This window comes from Cyprinus carpio, chromosome B5 (genome assembly GCF_018340385.1).
Source record: "Cyprinus carpio isolate SPL01 chromosome B5, ASM1834038v1, whole genome shotgun sequence".
NCBI lineage: Eukaryota > Metazoa > Chordata > Actinopteri > Cypriniformes > Cyprinidae > Cyprinus > Cyprinus carpio.
In genome coordinates, this window is record NC_056601.1 from 37,149,396 (window position 1) to 37,167,152 (window position 17,757).

The 17,757-nt window shown below is 34.3% G+C and overlaps 1 protein-coding gene across 1 annotated transcript; it reads left to right on the forward strand.

The window, feature by feature from the left end:
* Positions 1-1,477: 1,477 nt before the first annotated feature.
* Positions 1,478-13,775, forward strand: LOC109050185 (cytosolic phospholipase A2 gamma-like). Its single transcript, XM_042723481.1, has 15 exons — positions 1,478-1,608; positions 2,267-2,292; positions 2,472-2,583; positions 3,086-3,228; positions 3,316-3,517; positions 6,558-6,660; positions 6,742-6,882; positions 8,181-8,246; positions 8,336-8,377; positions 8,583-8,887; positions 9,390-9,636; positions 10,228-10,305; positions 10,382-10,536; positions 13,276-13,441; positions 13,531-13,775. Exons 1-15 carry the CDS (start codon positions 1,543-1,545, stop codon positions 13,740-13,742), a joined length of 2,064 nt encoding a protein of 687 aa, XP_042579415.1. The 5' UTR covers positions 1,478-1,542; the 3' UTR covers positions 13,743-13,775.
* Positions 13,776-17,757: the final 3,982 nt, after the last annotated feature.

The following is a 17,757-nucleotide window of genomic DNA, read 5'->3' on the forward strand; positions in this document are numbered from 1 at the left end:
AAATTAGAATACTTCATAAGACCAATAAAAAAAAAAAAAAAAAACATTTTTAGTGAATTGTTGGCCTTCTGGAAAGTATGTTCATTAACTGTACATGTACACAATACTTGGTAGGGGCTCCTTTTGCTTTAATTACTGCCCCAATTCGGCGTGGCATGGAGGTGATCAGTTTGTGGCACTGCTGAGGTGGTATGGAAGCCCAGGTTTCTTTGACAGTGGCCTTCAGCTCATCTGCATTTTTTGGTCTCTTGTTTCTCATTTTCCTCTTGACAGTACCCCAAAGATTCTCTCTGGGTTCAGGTCTGGTGAGTTTGCTGGCCAGTCAAGCACACCAACACCATGGTCATTAAACCAACTTTTGGTACTTTTAGCAGTGTGGGCAGGTGCAAAATCCTGGTGAAAAATGAAATCAGCATCTTCAAAAGGCTGGTCAGCAGAAGGAAGCATGAAGTGCTCCAAAATTTCTCGGTAAACGGTTGCAGTTTGACAGAAGATTCTCAGTAGCCTAGTGAACCAAACTGAGAGACCATTTTGAAGGGTCAGGAAACCTTTGCAGGTGTTTTGAGTTGATTAGCTGATTGGCATGCCCCCATATTCTAATTTGTTGAATTGGTGGGTTTTTGTTTAATGTGAGCCAAAATCATCACAATTAAAAGAACCAAAGACTTAAACTACTTCAGTCTGTGTGCACTGAATTTATTTAATACACGAGTTTCACAATGTGAGTTGAATTACTGAAATAAATGAACTTTTCCACAACATTCTAATTTATTGAGATGCACCTGTATATAAAGGTTGCTACACATCACAATCATGTTATGTGACTAGTGTAGTCCAATCAGGGAGAATGTATGGTTCTTTTTAGTGAGTCAATACCACAAAGTGCTACCTGTGTAGACTATTCATGCACACATGACTCTTATGAACTTCAAAAACACAATGTCTGGTATTTGAAACATTTATGATATTTAACAATATTCTAAACATTTATGGATTAAAATGTATGTAGTGGTAAAAATTTAAATCTAATATTGTAATAATGTAATAATATTATTTTCATCCATTTCACAAATTTATACCTTGATGAAAATGAAACAATAAAAACGTTGTTCACAAGTGATATTCAAGGTTGCCGTCAAGATTCATATTTAAGCTCATAAGGCATTACCTGAAAACAAAGCTGAAATCTGTCAGTTGAAATTAAAACCAAACGCTGGCACACCTTAAATGACGATATATGCCATCTTTAATTTTACTTATGCAAGTTATGCAATACCATGTTGCAGCATGTTCTGCTGGTAATGAGCATGAAGGATTTTCCCTGTTCTCACTGAAAAGGACAACGGAACAACCTGTTTCTGTCACACAAGTTAGGTGAGGTGCATTAGGAGAAGCTACATAATTAATATACAAGGAAACGTCACCCTTTCTCTGGTTTCAGTGAATGATTGAGTCATTCATCATTCACAACCCCACCCTCAGGATAATGTCTAGACTTGCAGTGTAGTTTCAGAGCCCTTTATAAGAGCATCTTCTGGCCGAATGTCAGATAAGGACTGCAGGCTGGTTTTTGGTTGTGGTATCGAAGACTCACAATTTACAGAAATAGTAAGTATATGATTTAAAGCTTTATATAAATAACGTCAGGGCTATTTAAATGTTTCATGTCATTATAAATTGCATGCGACAACCTTATTAGTGACCCGCACACTACCAAAAGTGCAATGATGATGAAAAGTGATTTAATTGTGGACTTCATATTTCAGTGTGACAAAGTTTTGCATTTTTTATACATCACAATCTTTACACAATTATTGAAATATACTATAATGATTGTATGTTTGAAACATACAGTAGACTGATGTTTTGATCCAGTAATAGAACGTTTAACAATCTGACTCTAAAAACTATAAAGATGTAAGATTGCATGATGTCTGAAGTAATCAGCGGTAATTTGGCCATCTAATATTTTATTGAATAAAATAAATAAATAAAAAAATATTTCAGATCATGTTTTTCACATTGTGTAAAAGATAAATTATTCAAAAGTGTTTTCATTTTAAGATGAAATATATTTCACTCATAGTTTCTACTTTATTTACAATAGGTTTGTATTAACTTGTGAAAATGTTTTTCACATTTACTCTGTTGTTTCTTTGGTTTATCGTAATTCTCTAAAAAAACAGCCTATCAGAGTTTACTGACTTGCTATGTCCTCAAAAATATTAATTTTAAATCATAGAAATTTACTTGACTTGTTTTACAGATGAGTGCATCTAAACCCAATGAAAGGTACGTAATCCTGCCCAGATTTCTTATATAACAAACTGCTATATTCTGAGAATAACATTTGCAAAATAAACTTCAGATTTAATTGCATTGAAATCTAGAATATCTGACATCTAAATATATCAAGTAAGTTATGTTCATGTCAGCACTGATCTGTTTGTCTGTCTCTGTGGCTTCCTCAGTGTTAAGAGGAGAAACAAAAACTTTCTGAATAACAGCGAGCAGGAGTTTGTAGCCGGCAGGAGAAACACTGTTCTACAAACCCTGAACAAGCTTAAGATTCAATGCAGTCGGGTAAAACATCCTATGTTATACTTCATATTTCTGCTTATTTTGAAATGAACTACAAATGATGTGTTGGGTGATGAACATCAGCTGTCAAGCATCAGTTTCACTCTCTTCATTGTGAAAAACAATGCCATTCATAGGTAGCAAGCATTGATGTGATTTTCCAATGCTTTGCTGTTTCAAAAAGCTCAGCACAATCAAAATTCTAACTTTTGTAGCATTACATTCTTTTTTATCTCAAATCTGTTAATGCATAACTTTCACACTTTCTACAATGAACATTTGTAAAGGAAGAGTGTGTTTCCAGGAGCAAGACTGGACATGCCTGAGTTTTTTAATTCTTACGTAAATCACAGGATTAAACTGTGGGATGGGAACAGGCGTTTGTAAACTATTGGATATCTCAGTTCATTTTCCATAAAACTACAAAGCAAGTGGTGAGAAGTTCCAAATTGGAATTTTTTGATACTTCTGATATCTGATACTTTGAATGGTGTGTGAATTTCAGAAAGAGGTGCCAAACATTGCATTACTGGGTTCTGGAGGAGGACAAAGAGCCATGGTGGGTTTGCTGGGATCCCTGGTTCAGCTTGATAAAGCGGGTCTTCTGGACTGCATCCTTTATCTGAGCGGAGTCTCTGGATCCACCTGGTACGAACCCTGAAAACAACAAACACACTGAGACTGAATTGAGGTGAATGTCAAAAATGAGAGCAGTACTGTATGTTCTTCTCTGAAGTGCATGGCCTCCTTATACAAAGAACCAGACTGGTCCACTAAACTAGAGACCGTGAAGAACAAAATCATTGAGAGAATCAGAGGTCCAGAAGTCAGCTTGACAGACGCAATGGCCAAACTGAAGAAATATTACTACGGGAAAGACCTCTTCAGTTTGACTGACGTCTGGGCAGTGCTGGTCGTCACGTCATATGTGAAAGAGGTCTGTAAATATTCATGACCAGGGATGGATTTTACAGGTTTAATTTTTATTCATAATTTAGAAAATTATAAGGTGGACTGATTTACAGCCTGTCTTTCCAAATACTGCTGAATCAACATATAGTTTGAGTTTGATGTATAGAAAAGGTTAGTTTATCATTTTTATTTATATCTTGCAGTTCAGTATTCAAATGATGTTGATTCAGTGTTCCTGAATTGGACTTTTCTTTTCTGACTCACTAAAAAGAACGGGTTCATTATAGCAGTCATTTGTTCTTAAATCGGGCTACACAGGTTGGGCTTTGTGGTCCCATATTTTGTCATTTGTGACCCTGCAGCACAAAAGCAGTCTTAAGTCTCTGAGGTATATTTATAGCAATAGCCAAAAATACATTGTGTGGGTCAAAATTATAGATTTTTCTTTTATGCCAAAAATTATAGGATATTAAGTAAAGATCATGTTGCATTAAGATTTTTTGTAAATTTCCTACCATAAATACATCAAAACTTAATTTTTTGATTAGTAATATGCATTGCTAAGAACTTAATTTGGGCAACTTTAAAGGTGAGTTTCTCAATATTTCAATTTATTTTATTTTATTTATTTTTTTTGCACCCTCAGATTCCAGATTTTCAAATAGTTGTATCTCAGCCAAATATTGTCCTCCTAACAAACCATATATCTGAATTGAACTGAATATTTATTCAGCTTTCTGATGTATAAACCTCAATTTAGAAAAAAATTACCCTTATGACTGGTTTTGTGGTCCAGGGTCACATTTAATGCCATGGTAAATGAGTGTTATAAATTGTTATAATGCCATTGAAAAAAAATATATGAAAGAACTTTGATAGATTTACAATGTTATTTATTATGGCAATGCTACATTTCTGTTTGTAAAAAAGGGTCCAGCATCTACTATAGTAGACTTATAGGTTACATAGGCCTACAGAAGTATTAAAGGTAACACTTTCTATGAAGCCCATATTTATAATACATTATAAGGGTGTTCTTCAGGCATCATAATGAATGCATAATGCATTAGAAAAAAAACTTATAATATTTTGAATCATCTCATAAATATTAATAAGAACAGTTGTAATAAAATATAATTTTACTTTTTGGTTATAGCTTTTAAGAGTATGATGATTTATAACACAATGAACACGTTGCATCCACTTTTACAATGGATTATGCTTCTCATAGTTATAGTGTATTATAAGTCCCATATCTTGCAATTTTTCTGATGCTACTTTACTTAAAGCGGTCAAAGACCACTTATAAGTGGTAGTAGTAGTAGTAATAATAATAATAATAAAAATTTTCTCTGAAACAGCCATTAGATCAGATATCAGATCAGATGAATGTTTAATATGACAAGTTTGCTTTGAACTATTTTTATTGTAATATCAGTTTGATTATTTTGATGGTGCCCTTTAGACAGCTGTTGATCAACTAGCCGTCATTAGATTATTAGTATGTCTGCTACTGTAAATATATGCTAACACTTTATTTTGATGGTCAACCAACAGATAAACTGACTATAAGTGTCTTTGCAAGCACGTCAACTTATTCTACCATACTAGATTCTACCATTCTTGAGCATACAAATACTCCAGTGAGAGTTTGCTGGCATGTAGTTGCAAAGTTGCTTATAGTCGATGGATTAAGGGGACCATCAAAATAAAATGCAACCATATAAAACATTGCATTTTTTTTTTCAGTTGGAGTATTAAGCTCACATCAATTAATTAACATTAGCTCCACAGGAAACACTCAAATAACACTCAACATCTAACCACTCACAAGCTGTAGTAAGATACTGTGCAGGTCTTAAATAAACAATGTCAAGATATGATATAGTCCATTATACTGTAGATTTAATAAGTAAGTAGATTTAATATGGTGTTCATTGTATGTTATAAATAAATATACTCTTAAACTTATAACCACAAATAGAGTTGATATGATTATTCATGAGATTGTTGTTATGATTATAGTTTATACAACATATTATACTTTTTTTTTGTTTTTGTTTTTTTTATGTATAATGCATTATGCATTCATTACAATGCCTTAAGAATACCCTTATAGTGTTTTATAAATACGGGCTTCATAGAAAGTGTTACCGGATTAAATTTTAAATTGAGAAAGAACAAACCAACCTAGCGATAAAACTGATGGACATCTCCAAAAAGGACGTACTTCAAGTTTTAAATGGAACATTTCAATTCAATTCAAGTTTATTTGTATAGCGCTTTTTACGATACAAATCATTACAAAGCAACTTTACAGAAAATTAAGTTTCTACAATATTTAGTAGTAGCTTATCAGTGGTGATTGTCAGTTCATGTGCATATAGCAGAAATGTTCAGAAAAATCAATAAGAAGACGTAAACAAACAGACGATTAACACTATTAACAGCAATTATGCAATCAAACTTATAGCAAAATGTGGTAGTTCTGTATGTTGTCTCTGGGTTAGCATCATCTGAGGTCCTCTGAGGGGCTGGCTTCATCTCTTCTCAGGTGTTCTGGATCCAGACTTGAGCTTGTGTAAATCCTAGTTACCACGGGATGTAAATCCCGTTGCAAAGCAGAGAAAACAATAGAGACATAATTAGCGTAGCTGCTGTTCCAGCCAAGTAAAATTAATTCGTTTAACCCAAGCTAGAGAATAATAATGCACATTTGATCAGATATAACTGCAGTCAAAAATTATGAGATGCATTATTTGAATGCTTGGCCAAAGAGGTGTGTTTTTAATCTAGATTTAAACAGAGAGAGTGTGTCTGAACCCCGAACATTATCAGGAAGGCTATTCCAGAGTTTGGGAGCCAAAGCTCTACCTCCTTTAGTGGACTTTGCTATCCTAGGTACATTTCTCTCTAAGCCAGCAGTCATATTTCTTTTTAGTAGGCTACACCTGAGAATAAAATGGTAATGAATCCATTTGAGCCTCAGGTCCTTAAGATAAAAAACTAAATGTCCTACAACTGTCTCCCTATAATACAATAACATGATGTGTGTCTTTCTGTAGATCGATGAGCACACACTCACAGAGCAGCGGAAGCAGCACAATAAAGACCCGTTTCCCATCTACGCAGTGATCGACAAGCAAAGCAAACAGAGCAATGACGGAGGTCTGCTTGTGATGCATGAAAAGTGATGAAATGTGAATGTGATCGTGACAGTAGTTACATGGACATGTGTTCTGTCTGCAGACCCCTGGTTTGAGATCAATCCATATGAAGCAGGTTATTCCCTCTCTGGAGTGTTTGTGGACACCGGCGACTTTGGCAGCCAGTTTCACGAAGGCTCAAAAATAAAAAATCAGGATGAATTTGACATGCTGTACCTGCAAGGTAAAAAACTTTGTCACAGAGAAGTTCAATATTTGGGTAATACTTTCTTTGTAATATCAAATAGATTGATTGCATACTGTACACTGATTTCTGCTGATGAGTTATCAAATGGTTCTAGGTCTATATTATTTGCTATTTCAGAAAAATAATTAGCATGGCTATTTATGGGTGTTATTTTGCATTTGATGCTCATTCCATTTTTTATTAAAGCAAAAAGCCCAAAGAAGCTGTGGTTTACAGTGAATTTATAACAGCTAAGGGACGTTGATTAATAAAAACAGTATTCTGCCACCAAACAATATAGTTCCTTAGAATCAGTTGTGGTAACATATAATATAATATAATTAGGGCTAGTAAGCGATTAAATTTTTTAATCTAATTAATTACGTGATGTGGTAATTAATTAAACCAAATAATCGCACATCAAATTTGGAGAAATTACTCCGAAAATATAATTTAAAGTCATTGTTGTGCAAAGCATCAAACACAGATTACAAAAAGTAGGTTCAGCAAGAAATATTTTGTTTGATAAAATTTACATATCCTCTTTTGGGCCATGTGAGTAAATGATGACAGAATTGTCATTTTTGGTTGGGTGAACTATAACTTTAATAAATTATTTTCTTAATTTTATTGTTATTACTATGAAAATATAAAATTATTTCTTTAATGAAATGATACTCTTCGTAATAAACTAAAACTGCCAGTAGGTGGTGGTAAATGTCTTAATGATTAAGTCATCGAGTCAAACAGGTGCGTTCGACTTCATGAAGCACTGCCGGTGTTCTGTCGATTTGTCCTACGCTGTCAGAATGCCGGTGTTCTGTCGATTTGTCCTACGCTGTCAGATTTTCCTAACCCCATAAAAACAGTGGGTAGTACAATTCAACAACGAAAAATGCTGTCGATAAAATTATGGTTTATTAACATCTACACATACCATAACCCTAAACCCATAAACCCTAATTGTTTTATATAATGGTTTATCAGAGTAGCAGAGTTGCTCAATAGCTGTACGTTTTTGATTTGACCCTTAAACAGTTTGTAATTGCAAATAACTAAAGAATTCTTTATTAGCAGAAGAATTCTCAAAACACATTGAGAGATATCTATTCCCCAAATAAAGGTGTTTTAAGGGGACAAAAATTGTCTATAAAACGATAACATTTATTTTAAATTACAAATTTATTAAATAAATTACAAATTGCCATGAGACACATCCTTGCTGCTTAAAAAGGTCAATCATACAAAATCTCAGCAGTTTATTTTGCAAGTGTTGATGTTGTGTTTTTCTGCAGCTCTTTGCGGCAGCGCTTTAGGGGATGAAGAGGATATTAAGAAAACCATGTGGCAAAAGATAAAAGGTGAACATTTTTTCTGAGGACTGAATTTTTGCTTTTTTTTAATTTAAAGTCAACAGTTATTTTATTACAATCCTTTTAATGTTTTTCAGCTTTCTTTCAAAACGAAACAACACTTGAGGCAATGAGGAAGGGTAAAGCATTTCTTACTGCTTTTTATATAAGTAGCTATTTTTAATTAAGAACTTAAGTATTTTATTTAAGTACAACATTTTTATTTAAATATAATTGCTTCTGGTTGTGGGAAAACTGATATTGTAACATCATAAATTTGAATGTGGAAAAAGCGTTTTGTTTTTTTGCAATGTGTTCATCTTTACTCAATATATGTATTGACAGAAGAGCGTGAGAGAACAGATGAAGTGATGAGAAAAGAGAAGGAAACAGAAGGAAATGAAGCAGTACTGGACTCTTTGTCCAAGCCCCGTCCATCAGACTCCGGCAAATACAGGTTTCCTTCAGACAAACCAATCTCCCCGTCTGTAGATGAATGTCACCGGGCGCTCATGGATCTTGTGAACATGAATCTCTCTGTTTTGAATGGCAAAGATCCTTCTGGTTTTGAAAAATCCATCAGAACAAATTTAAATGGTAAAGCATTATACATCACAGTGAGAACCTACTGTTTAATGACAACAGATTTGTGAAGAATACTTGGTATTTAGAATGAAAGCCATATTTCACATCATATCTGCATTTAAAAATTGTCATTTGTGCTTTGAAAAAAAAGCATCTGCTAAATATGTGACCCTGGACCCCAAAACCAGTCATTGTTAGGAGGACAATATTTGTCTGAGATACAACTGTTTGAAAATCTGGAATCTGAGGGTGCAAAAAAATCTAAATATTGAGAAAATCATCTTTAAAGTTGTTCAAATTAAGTTCTTAGCAATGCATATTACTAATCAAAAATTAAGTTTTGATATATTTACGGTAGGAAATTTACAAAATATCTTTATGGAACATGATCTTTACTTAATATCCTAATGATTTTTGGTATAAAAGAAAAATGTATAATTTTGACCCCTTACAATGTATTGTTGGCTATTGCTACAAATATACCCCAGAGACTTAAGACTGCTTTTGTGCTCCAGGGTCACATATGTATATATAAACTATAAATAGTTTATATAACTATTTTATATCCATATAAAATATATAACTATAAAATATATAATAAAATATATGGATAAGGTAACATTAACAATGATATGTAATAATAATATAATCATGTCCTGTTTTCTTACTGACCTCTCTGGAGGCAAAAGTCAGCCGATTTCTACAATAGAAACACTGAAAAAAGCTGATAAAGGAGCAGAAAAACAGGATATAAAGCATTTCACCATGGAAGTGTGCGAAGATTTGAGTAGTCGGACCAGTAATTGGCTAATTGGTAAGTTGAACTGTCTATAATTTCCAAACAAATAGAGTTAATTGGTTAACAGATGTTCGGGAGCAGGGGCACGCCCCAAACAATCACCTGACTTCTAAAAAACCTCCATATATATCGGGGGGGCCTGTCTCTCCTCTCTGAGCCATCAATTCTAGATGCCCTGATCAACCTGACGATCATCCCATTCCCTCGACCCCCTCATCCTCTTTCTACTCTTCCCCAACTCTCTGTTCAATTAACATAGCTTGTTTGTGGCGTGGTCCTAACTAGTGAAATAGGTCTAAATTTAAGATTTATGTAGGCTATTTCAATTGCATATAAAATTCACATCCATTTAGATTACACAATAAACTTAAGTGATGCATATTTGTCAGTCATACATAAATGAAACGGGTCAATTTTTTAAATTAATACCAATAAACAGTAGCCAGGTTTATATATTTAGCAGCATTTAATTGTTTGCTTTCCATACGCACAATAAGCAGTAATGAAACAATCTAGTCAAAAAGTCTACAGCCAAAATGGTTCTTGCAAACCTGAGAATCGTTTTAAGAAATGAAGAACTTTATAAAATATATAACTGTTTTACAGATGTTTGGATAAGTATTTGTAAATGCATGGCTCAGTGGATCTGGGGGAGGAAATATAACTTACTCCACAACATGACAGGTGAGAACAGACCTGCTAAAAACTTGCAATTCAATGAGAATAAGAAACAGACTAATTTTTCGCTGTAATCGATTAGATGAAGCAGTGAACTCCACTCTTCTGCAAAGTGAGACGAGAGACTATATAGACGGCGGACTGTTGCTGAACTCACCCTACTTCTCAGTGCTGAGAGAAGACCGAGACATTGACCTCATCATTTCCCTGGATTTCAGTCAAGGCGATCCTTTCATGGTAATACACACACATATAACACATACTATAATCAAAGTTAAAGAAATAGAGCACCTAGAAATCATCATTTACTAAATAATACTAATAAAAAAAAAGTTAGCCCTGGCTACTTTGGCACATGTATGGTGTAGGGTTAGCGTAGCTGTAGGTTAATTCCCTTATGAAAATTCACTACAAATAAAACCAAAAAACTATGGTTACTAGTTAAACCATGGTGACCACAAATTAACCATGATTTGGCTACACTAACAATCGTTTAACCGTGGTATTTGTAGTAAAACTGTGGCTATACAAATGGTAATCACTCAGCCAAAAAAACATGGTTACTACATTTTTACTATAATAAAACCATGGTTACTTTTTTTGTAAGGGTCGTCACAACAAGTGAGAAATATCAATCATAGACCACGCAAAATAGCAAACCAAATAGAAACGCCCAAAGTCTACAAACAAAACAAAAAGCTACAGGGTGAGTGACGAAACTATCATCAACATTGACTTAGCTTTTCAAATAGCAAGAACTCAGACATTTAAAATGTTTTAAAAGCAACCCAATGATGGCTTTTTGTTACTCAATGGTATATTAGCATACCACTCAAATTATAATGTTTTACCTGATCAGACTAGCGATGTTACAAACTTATGTAACATTATTAATTTAAAAACAATTATTAGTCAAAACAACAGCAAAAGATAGCACTCACATTTGCGCAGATGCTGCAAAACACATTCATCCTTATTTTTCCGAAAGACGCATGCATTATTTCTGAACCGCTAGAGCACCTAGGGACTAAAGTAGTTTAAGTCTTTGTTTTTTTTAATTGTGATGATTTTGGCTCACATTTAACAAAAACCCATCAATTCACTATCTCAACAAATTAAAATACTGCATAAGACCAAAAAAAAAAAACCATTTTTAGTGAATTGTTGGCCTTCTGGAAAGTATGTTCATTTACTGTACATGTACTCAATACTTGGTAGGGGCTCCTTTTCCTTTAATTACTGCCTCAATTCGGCGTGGCATGGAGGTGATCAGTTTGTGGCACAGCTGAGGTGGTATGGAAGCCCAGGTTTCTTTGACAGTGGCCTTCAGCTCATCTGCATTTTTTGGGTCTCTTGTTTCTCATTTTCCTCTTGATAATACCTCATAGATTCTCTCTGGGGTTCAGGTCTGGTGAGTTTGCTGGCCAGTCAAGCACACCAACACCATGGTCATTAAACCAACTTTTGAGCTTTTGGCAGTGTGGGCAGGTGCCAAATCCTGCTGGAAAATGAAATCAGCATCTTCAAAAAGCTGGTCAGCAGAAGGAAGCATGAAGTGCTCCAAAATTTCTTGGTAAACAGGTGCAGTGATTTTGGTTTTTAAAAAACACAATGGGCCAGCAGATGACATTGCACCCCAAATCATCACAGACTGTGGAAACTTAACACTGGACTTCAAGTAACTTGGGCTATGAGCTTCTCCACCCTTCCTCCAGACTCTAGGACTTTGGTTTCCAAATGAAATACAAAACTTGCTCTCATCTGAAAAGAGGACTTTGTACCACTGGGCAACAGTCCAGTTCTTCTTCTCCTTAGTCCAGGTAAGACGCCTCTGACGTTGTCTGTGGTTCAGGAGTGGCTTAACAAGAGGAATACGACAACTGTAGCCAAATTCCTTGACACGTCTGTGTGTGGTGGCTCTTGATGCCTTGACCCCAGCCTCAGTCCATTCCTTGTGAAGTTCACTCAATTCTTGAATCGATTTTGCTTGACAATCCTCATAAGGCTGTGGTTCTCTCGGTTGGTTGTGCATCTTTTCCTTCCACTCAACTTTCTGTTAACATGCTTGGATACAGCACTCTGTGAACAGCCAGCTTCTTTGGCAATGAATGTTTGTGGCTTACCCTTCTTTTGTAAAGTGTGTTAATGATTTTTTTCTGGACAACTGTCAGATCAGCAGTCTTCCCCATGATTGTGTAGCCTAGTGAACCAAACTGAGAGACCATTTTGAAGGCTCAGGAAACCTTTTCAGGTTTTTTGAGTTGATTAGCTGATTGGCATGTCACCATATTCTAATTTGTTGAGATGTTGTGAATAGGTGGGTTTTTGTTAAATGTGAGCCAAAATCATCACAATTAAAAGAACCAAAGACTTAAACTACTTCAGTCTGTGTGCACTGAATTTATTTAATACACAAGTTTCACAATTTGAGTTGAATTACTGAAATAAATTAACTTTCCCACAACATTCTAATTTGAGATGCACCTGTATAGTCCATATATGGACACATATAGACAATATTAATAACTGAATGTACACAAATAAACACGTTCAAAAGTTTATAAATGCTTGTTTTTTTAATGCTGTCATCCTGAACAGTAAAACTGACCACTGTTCTTCAGAAAATAACAACAAATTTCTTTTCTTTTCCAGCATCGTCTACACATTTTGAACCCTTTTTAACATTGAGTTTTTTTTTTTGAGATCCATCTGTTCACAATGAGGATGACTGAGGAACTCATATGCAACTATTACAAACATGATGCTCAAAAAAAGAATTTTAATTGGGGTATAAAAACTTTTGAACAGAATAATCAGTGTAAACTTATCTTATTTTGTCTTCTGGGAAAAGTAAATATCTCATCTAGCTTTTGGAAGGGTGGTACTTTATATTGTTAAAAAAAAATAGCAATTTACACTGATCATTCTGTTCAAAAGCTTTTAATGAAGCCTTTCTCTCATTCATTTCTATTGCAGACAGTAAATGACGCTGCTGAGACTTGCAAGAAACTAAAGATCCCTTTCCCTGAAGTCAACGTTACCAGTGAAGACAAGACGAAACCAAAGGACTTCTATGTATTCAAAGGCCAAAACACTCCAACCGTGATCCACATCCCTCTGTTTAATGCGGTCAACTGTGGAGGCAAGTTCAGCTCTTACAGCTGTCCTGAATAAACCTGAAATATCACTGAAATAAATTGTTCTGATTTAAGTGTGTTACTGTTTCTTCAGATAAAGTTAAGGACTGGAGGAAAAAATATCGCACATTTCAAGGTGCTTACAGTGCTGAGATGATCGCTGATCTTATGGACGTCGCTGGAAAAAACATCTCAAACAACAGAGAGAAACTCAAGGAGCAGATTCGGGCGGTCACTGAAGAAAAAAGATTTGGACGCTTTAAAACTTTTCTGAATAAAGACCCATTTAGACTGAATATAAACTGAATATAGAATAAAAACTGATCTGAGTAACAGTCATTTCACAGAAAATTGTTTCATTTTTTATATTTTTTTTTGTCTTATTAATTAAATCAGCATTATTTCTGCTAAATGTGATCTGTGTGGTGGTACAAGAGTATCATGTTTGAATTTTATTTAATATGTTCAAAATGTTCCAAAATGCGTCACTTTCATTAAGTATTAAAGAGCTGATTAAAAATCAAATCAACCATAACACTTTTCCCCCCTTTTCTTTCTCTTTCATCACTTTCTTTTTTAAGCTATTATTATTTATATATTTATATTTTTACTTACTTTACTGTATTTTCTATATTTTTTACATACTTTGTTTTGCCTGTGTAAGTTACATTTGTTCCCATTATACCCTGTCATTCTCGAGAGGAGTAAGCAAAGTAAGAATTTCATTGTACTGTAGTACATATGACAATAAAGTTCTTGAATCTTGAATCTTAAAACAGGCTGAATTACAACTATGATTTCTGATTGAAAATAAAAGACAATAAAACCCATGATGTTTTCTACACTGGATGTGGTGCGACACTAAAAAATCCCCGACAGTAAACTGATGCTTCCTTCTGTTTATCAAATACTTAAACAAAACTACAAACAAACTTTATAAAACAGATAGTTCCGGTCCTTGATTCTGATTGGTTGAGCCGCGTTCAAAGCTGTTAATTACACTACAAACATACACCTTTGTTTACTTCAGTGTGTTGCTCAGCAACTACTTTGTTGGAACCACAACCGTTTCTGAGGACTACATTGTATGGCAGACGAATAAGTTTTTATTGTCATTACACTTTATTTGCTCTGTTTTATTCTGTGAAAACCTTACTATGTATATGGAATAACCATTTTATAAAAGCAGGAGTTTTCTAACAATGCACCTCAACAGTAAACCAAAGACACCTCGTACCTAACAACGCCCTTTAGCTGTTATAAATTCACTGTAAACCACGGCTTCACAGGGCTTATTGCTTTTTTATTACATTGTGGACAGCCTCTATATTGCTGTCATGACAACAGCGCCAACAGTGTTACCCACAACACTGGCTGGTTTTCACTGTAAGTAATGTAATAACTTCCGAGAAATTTTTATATGCACTTAAGAGAGTTTAATACAAAAAAAGAAAAAGAAGAAGAAAGAATGCATTGCATAGTTCATTATTATTTATTTGCATGTATTTGATTTTAGTAAAATAGCCTATTAGGGCCCTCATGGCCACCAGAGGGCCACCGAAAGTAGCCTACATGAAATGACTGTTTATTTAATTTAATTTTATTTTATTTTGTGATATATTATGTCAATGGACAGTGGTAATTATACAAACGCGCAATATTAAATAATTTAATAATCTATACATATCTTATTATTTCCATAGCGACGTGACCATGCTGATTATATGCGCTGGACGCTGCAGTGTGGATCTATCAGATTAACATCATGCAAATTCACCAAATTCTTCTCCCAAAATACTCGAAAGTGGCCAGTGAGCTGGGAGAAAAACAGAGTAAACTTTTATTATTTGATAGGAATAAAACACGTCATCCATTAATTGAAAGGATTATTATTTTAAGTCGTTATAACGAGGGGAAAAAACGAACTTCGTTATGTCGAAGATAACGAGAAAATTAAGTCGTTATAACAAGAAAACAAAAAGAAAAAATATTATAATGGATGGCCGCTTAGAACTTCCGTAAGTTCTGCCATAAATGCAAGGTAATGTAATCTAAATGCAATGAACTTGATGAAATGTGTTACATATTGTAGAACCAGAAAGAGCTGACATCAATATGTGCATCGTAGTTTAGGATAGCTATAAGTAGTGAGGGTGGACATCACTTTCCCCAAAGCTGTCAATCAGTTAATACAAATTTGGTTTACTTTTTCTTATTTTCTTATATTGGAAAAAGTATTATCATGTAATTACTCCTAACTAGTAATATACTTTTACATGGTCAAGAGATTATTTTGATTATTTCTAACACTGTTCATACTTTTTTTTTGTAGTATGCAAGAGGACGCTTTGGTAACACCTGGAAGAGAAAGCGAACATGGGTTTTTTGGTATACTTGAAATCAAAGCTGCAAGCAGACGTCCAATTCTTCGCCTTGAAAAAAAAGAAAACAAGGAAAACCCTTGTTCCAATCATCAAAAAAAACACGTCCAAAAGAGGAAAGTCTTGTAGTGAAGTGATGAGTGGAGAGCATACACCAGCCTTTCTCAGGAGGGCTACAAGCATGTGAGAGTCAACCACAGCCAGAATTATGTAGATCCTCAAACAGGACTACACACTCAAAACATTGAGAGAGCGTGGCAGACATATAAGAGGGAAATTTGGCGTATGCGGGGGAATCGGTCCGAGAAGGCCTTAAAAAACAGCTCTACTTCATTGAGTGGACTTACTGGTTAGCCAGAAGACATAAACATGGTGTACTTGGAAGACTTCTCAAGGACATAAGGAATGTAAGTAACCACAGATCAGTTTAAGACCCCCTTACTATCATGAAAGGCAGAATTAATTAATTTTTATTTTCATATTTTTTGATATTTTATTTTAAATCACGTGGGGGAAAAAAAATTTATATTTTTTGCTTTGGTGTTGTTGGCCTAGGACAATAAATTTTAATTTAATTTTTTTTTTTTTTTTTTTTTTTTTTTTCTACAGTTCATCCAGTAACACTGCATAGTAAAGACTTTCATTAATTGTAGTGGTGGAAGTGCAGGGCAGCATGTTAGTTTGTTTTTTCATTTCATTTTTGCCTCACATAATCACAGTTCAGATCTGATAGCCTTATGATAAGCCTTTCCTTCTTTTTGTATGTGAAATCAAACCTATGATATTTTGTACACATTATTTATAGTTCTGCAATGTCTCTTTAGACACAATGTAATCTTCACCACATTAATAATTAATAATTAACAAAAACAAACATTCTATAAAAGTTATGCAGTGGATAAAAGTGCAGAGCTGAGGGTGAAGTTACGCTCTAAAAATTATTTGTGTTTGCTTTATCATTTGACAGATGGGAACATGGAGATAATGGCCACTGGAGAAGAGGAGCCACAGGCCATGATGCTGGACTCCAGCACTGATACTAGCACTGATGACTGAAAAATATAAAAAAAGAACAAACAGCTCATCCCCTTTTCTGCAAAGAAAGACTGAATGTAGGAAACAGGATGTTAGCTAAGTTTGAGTAGATTGTTAAGTAGATACGTTTTATTTTTCATAATTTAAAGTTCAAGTTGCTTTGCCCCTACGATGACATGGTAGAGACTTGTTTGATTATTTGTAGTGCTGCCAGTGCAGCATGTTTATTTTATTTTGTTTTTTTGTTTTTGTGTTTTATGTAATGTAATTCAAGTAAAGTTTGATACAACATAATTACGACGTGTGAGATCTGATGCCCTAGTGAAACAATGGGGGTTGTATAAATATATTGTTAATAAAACAACTTTCTCTAATATCCTGTCTGTAGTGTTGGTTCTATTGTAGTTCATAGACTGGTATTAATTTCTTATTTTAAACAGTAAATATCTTGCATAGAATTAATGGATGGCTGTATGTTTTCTGTTGATAGCTTATAGAATTTCAACTGTTATCAACTGTTTTTCACTTTAATTGGATAGTCCTAAATATATCTACAAATGCCTTAGTTAAGAATGTCTCTAATGATCTTCTGAACGTAAACTTTAGACTAGTTGACAAGCACACCATATACACAACCAATGTTTAGTGACTATCAACAGATAATAAACTAGTGCTCTGATAAAAAATGAAATGGTTAAACAATTATTAATTTGTGCATTTGAGACCCTGAAGTAAGGATGATATAATATGCTCTGATCATCGGTGACACCGACTGTAGACTTGCAACTACAGATTGATTTTTGAGTAGTTGGTATTGTATCAACTTAGAGGATGGTAACGGTACAGCGGTGTACATCTCTCAGAAAGTCAGTCACTGGCTGACTTACTAAAGATAAACACCTGGT